The sequence below is a fragment of the Phalaenopsis equestris genome, unplaced genomic scaffold, assembly GCF_001263595.1.
Source record: "Phalaenopsis equestris unplaced genomic scaffold, ASM126359v1 Scaffold000287, whole genome shotgun sequence".
NCBI classification, from domain to species: Eukaryota; Viridiplantae; Streptophyta; class Magnoliopsida; order Asparagales; family Orchidaceae; genus Phalaenopsis; species Phalaenopsis equestris.
The window spans coordinates 1,785,804-1,791,386 of record NW_018164729.1 but is presented as its reverse complement, the minus strand read 5'-3'; the positions used below and the strand labels follow the sequence as shown (position 1 = coordinate 1,791,386).

Here is a 5,583-nt window from a genome sequence, read left to right as displayed (position 1 = left end):
CATGTAAATCTTCCTACTTTTATATAGAAAACTAAATATATGAATTGAAATAATCTATCAAAATTCTAAACATACTTTAATACATAATATTAACTATTTTCCCATTTCTAATTTACTTTAATTATATAAATTTTATAATATATATAAAACCAACTTAGGCTTAGACTACTTAACTAAATGAATATCTCCAAGCTAAATTTACTGATTTTTTTTTTTGTGCACTTATAGTTTAGTTATTTTAACATAAATTTAATAAATTAGTATAACTTTAAATCAAATATCCTCACTTATTATTATTATTATTATTATTATTATTATTATTATTATTATTATTAGCGCAGATAACCGGCGTAAAGTTGCAGAGCGCACCACTGCTGACCGGAGCTATATTCATGGCGGAAAACCAATACGACCTAAGCCCTCGAATCCTTTGCCTCCTCACCATTCTCAACTCTCTCCTTCTCTGCCTCGGCAACACAGGAGGCCCGATCCTCCTCCGCACCTACTTCCTCCACGGCGGGCGGCGCCAAAGGATCTCCATCTCATCCTTCCTCGAAACCGCAGGTTTCCCCCTCCTCCTCATCCCCCTCTCACTCTCCTACCTCCATCGACGCCGCTCCAATCCCTCCACCCCTTTCACCCACCTCAACACCCGCCTCCTCATCGCCTCCACCATCATCGGCATCCTCACCGGCCTCGACGATTTCCTCTACGCATACGGCCTCGATTACCTCCCCGTCTCCACCGCCATCGTGCTAACAGCGACGCATCTCGGCTTCACGGCCTTCTTCGCTTTTCTGATCGTGCGGCAGAGATTCACCCCGTTTTCGATAAACGCGATCGCGTTATTGACGGTGGGTGCGGCCGTGCTTGCGTTGCACGCGAATGGCGATCGGCCGAAGGGAGTGAGTGCGGCGGGGTATTGGAAGGGTTTTTTCATGACGATCGGGGCCGCGATGCTGTACGGGCTGGTGTTGCCGTTGATGGAGCTGGCTTATGCCAAGGCGGAGATCGTCGTAACATACACGCTGGTGATGGAGATGCAGTTTGTGATGGGGCTTTTCGCTACCGCGTTCTGCGTCGTCGGGATGGTCATCAACGAGGATTTTCAGGTGCGTGACCGATTGAGATTAGCATGATATGTATAGGTTTTGTTTGGATTGAAATCGGATTTAGGGTTTGTGATATGGAAACAGGGGATTGATGGAGAAGCGGAGAAGTATGGATTGGGAGAGGGGAAATACTATTTGGTTCTGGTTTGGTGCGCGGTGTTCTGGCAATGTTTCTTCGTGGGAGCTGTGGGGGTTATCTTCTGTGTTAATACGCTGCTCGCCGCCGTGATCATCGCTTCGCTTATTCCGGTGGTGGAGGTTTTGGGAGTCGTCTTCCTGCAGGAGAAATTCAGCGGTGAGAAGGCGGTTTCTCTGATACTCTCGCTCTGGGGATTGCTTTCTTATTCTTACGGCGAGTATCGACGGCGGAATGAGGAGTCCGGCGGAAGCAGAAGTCCGGCGGCCGCCGCCCCAACCGTTGAAGTGGTCACTTCACTTCCACTGCTGTTTAATGTTGCTGGTCTGTGAAAATGGAATGGGGATTTTTTCATATCACTCCAAATTTTTAAATATAATGGATTGATCGTTCAAACTTAAATTATATATTTTATCTATAAAAAAATAGTTTAAATTTTTAAATATAATGAATTGATCAGAAAATAAAATTTTGGATGGCTGATGGTGAAAATATTGTATTTAAAATTTTGAATTATTATTATATAAAAGCCATAAAAAAAGGAACATTTATTTAAATACCACACAATTCCTATATAGTGTGACCTATCTAACATCTAGATTTTCATATTAATTAATATATATGCCACTCAATAGCATTACTATAATTAGCTTTTTGAATGTGAAATATATTTTCTTCGTCTAAAAAAATTAACATTATGAATATAAATATCAAATTTTATGTGTCAGATATGTAAATAAGTATGAAGTGTGTTGCGTACAAGTAAATTATGAAATAAAAAAGATACTTTATGACGAATAAAAACGAAATAAGCTAGAAAATTCAAAAATTGTAAGGATAAAAAAATATTAATATATAACAATGAAAAAATAAATAAGAGATTAGCTTACTAATTATAAATCATGATAATGAAGCAAGAAAAAAAATTCTGACATGATCATGGCCAAATAGAGCATCTCCACGAGATGAATCGAGACATCATTAAAGCACTTTCACGGATCATCTTCCCATCAAAAAAATCTCTTTAGGACGTCTTATCTGAGCCCTCTAAATTCTTTTCTTATTTGCAATATAGGCTCTATAAATAGTTATATCCTCTTTATGAAAGCAGACCTAGACTTTGAGCCTGAGGAAGAACAAAGCTTGGAGAAGAATGAGCTAAAGCCAAGTATTGTTTCTGCACTGAAGATCCGATCAACTCCTTCTGCTCCTGCAGTTGTCGACCATCGTAGACCACTGCTTGTCAGCTCGTCGAACATCAACGGCCTCCACATATTCCTTGCAGCAAAATCCCATACGGAGTCATAACGTGTGCAGTAGAATCCCAGTGTGCATTGCAGAACAGCGAAGCACCTGACGGAGCAGTGCATCAACCAGCATGTCGTGAAATGACGCAACTCAAAGACTATGTATTGGTTCTAGTAATTTTTCTCAATTGCGGAAACTCCTGACTATTGTACGACAAACACGGTGCCTTAAAGAATTGTGTAGTCATTTTCAACCAGTGGGACATGAATTTGTACATGTAATCCTCAATTTATAGTAGATTGTTCTAACTAGGTCAGATCACGTGATTTTTTTTCTTTTTGAGTTTCTACGTAAAAAAGTTATGACGTCTCTACTGATTATTTTTTTCTTTTGAGTGAGTGCTTGTCATACAACACTAACACAATAGTTATTTACTTCACCATCATGAATCTTCTGCGACACGTTAAGTCGCTTTCGATCCTATTTTAAAACTTGAAAATTATGCCAACGAACGTAAAGAGTGATTGACTGATCTCTTAAAATATTGACCGTTCATCCAAATAAATATTATTCCAGAACTGTGCCTAGGCCTATTCGTTATTGATTCTTATATGCATTAGATGGTTGAAGAGAACTTTTATATTTCTCAAAACTATATAAATTTCTTATAATTAAACATCCTTTTATTTAAAAAAAAAAATATTTGGGGCATTTACATATGTACTACCCAATTCCTATGTGATAAGATATCAACGCCTAAATTTTACTTTTTATATTTGTATCACCTAAATGTTTCATATCACACTGAAGATATCACTATTTTTTGGCTTAAAAAAATAAAGTATACCTTTTTCAATTCTTATGCATTTGCATATCTAACTCATGATAAAACGTCAACAAATTTCATGATCTGACATGAATCTCGAAATAATTTTTTGAGCAAAAAATGTTCAATATTTGATTAAAAAATCATCCACAACTTTGATTTTAGTGAACTTAGAGTCAAATTGACTGGCTCGATAAGATAGACCCAATGAGACCAAAGTTGGTCCAATCCGAGCCAAACCAAACCCGAACCGTTAAAACACATTTCAAAATTTTTAATGACAAATTTCAAATCTAACATACTTATAGTCAAATCGTGTTTTTAACGATATGAATTCAATAAGCCCAATATTGCTCAATTCTAAAATCATTAAGGAACTCGGATGTTAACCGAAAGTTATCTGATCTAAGTAATCTCTTCGAGTAGATGTGACATGAATTTTTTTCTTATTTGCAAAGACTTCACCCAAACTCTATAAATAGACTCGTACCCTCTCCTGATAGAGATAAGAGACCTTAAGCTAGAAGAAGACTGAAGTTTGGAAGATGGGCTAAAGTCTAGCTTCGCTTATGCAGCGCAGATATGACGAATACCCCCCACTCCTACAACCGTAAACTACCACTCACCAGCCACCGTCGACCACCATCGGAAACCACGTGCTTCTTGTAGCTCAGCCCCTTGTGGAGTTGTAATGTGCATTGCAGAATCTCAGCTTGCGTTGCAGAATAATGAAGCTCCCAATAGAGCAATACATTGTCACGTACATCGTGCAACGGCGGACACTGAAGATAGTGTAACAACACATCTCAAATATGGTGCAATGATACACCCCGAAGGCGGTGTAATAATGTACTCTGAATATGGTGTAACAATAAACCTCGATGGCAGTGTAACAATGTGCCCCAAAGACAACGAATTTCTCTAGACTTTTAAAGCTCTTTCTTTACAACTTACCACCACAGTCTACTTGAACAACTATGATGTACATGGTCCAAAGCTCGTGCAGCTCTTGACTTTGGCCTCTACAACCTGCGAACGTCGTCACAACTCAGCATTGCAACCTATGAGACGAAATACGACCTGCGTGGCTCTCAAGACATGCAACTGCCAACTCTGACCTCTATGACCCACCAATGTTATCACAGCTTATCATTATGACCTACGTGATCAATTCTAACTTATGTAGTTTATGACTCCCGCCACTCTGTACTAGGGCCTCTATGGCCAACCAGTGCTTCTAAAACAACCATATATGGTTTACATAGCCAAATACCACCACAACACTCAACTACGACCTCTATGACAAACATGTGCTACAACTATCATTTATAACATGCATAGCGGGTCACTGCTTTCATAGTCATTAACTATAGCCTTAACGATCTGTTATACCTATAATTATTGAATTACCACTACATATCAACATTGTGATTTCATCTTGTACACTCACCGTTCATAATGAAATATTTTAATTAGGCTAGTCTGCTTGGTTTTTTTTTCCCCTTATTAGGGTTTTCCAGGTAACAATCCAGGTGTCTCAACTTGTTTTTTTCTCTTTAATTATTTGAGTATGTGTTTGATTTTCATCCAACACCACCAAGACAATAATTCATTATTCTACATCTGCGAGCCTTCCAACATGAATAAACTCATAAACACTAACATAATAAAGACAATCTTTTTTTATCTATAGCCATGTTTGTTTCACTTTTTTACAGAAAAAAATAAAAGAAAGTAATTTTTTTTTTATAAATGTTATAAGAAAACTTTTGGTGGTTTAAATGTAAAAAAATAAAAAAGGAAAGATTTTAGAAAAGTAAATACACAATTATTGGGTGGTATTTACGAAAATGCCCCAATTAACTAATAATTAGAGGTAGAAGTATATATTCATCCGTCCACTAATCGTCACAGATCGAAGAATATGAACACTAAGTAATATCCATTCACTAAGAATAAATTCTTAACCTTTTATTCTAAACCTCTTCTTATTTTTATCTTCTAAACATTTATAAAAATAATTAAACTCACCCAAATCATCTCCATCTCCATCTCCAACTATAAATTCTGAACCTACTTCAATCCCTCTGCCCAAACAGAGCTGATCAATAGCAATGGAGACCACCGCCCCACTGAACATTCCCACCACCAACAAGCACACCAGCAGCCGCCGCCGCCACCACCACCACCACCACCAAAAGCTCCTCATCATCATCCTCAACTGCCTCCTCCTCAGCCTCGGCAACACCGGCGGCCCCCCA

General features: G+C 38.2%; 1 protein-coding gene across 1 annotated transcript; it reads left to right on the top strand.

Moving 5' to 3' along the window:
* Window positions 1-348: 348 nt before the first annotated feature.
* On the top strand, window positions 349-1,544 carry LOC110025066 (purine permease 3-like; the record flags this gene model as incomplete). The annotated part of the gene is made up of 2 exons (XM_020725329.1): window positions 349-1,112; window positions 1,197-1,544. Coding segments are annotated over exons 1-2 (1,068 nt in total), but the record flags the coding sequence as incomplete, so codon positions are not given.
* Between the last annotated feature and the right edge of the window lie 4,039 nt (window positions 1,545-5,583).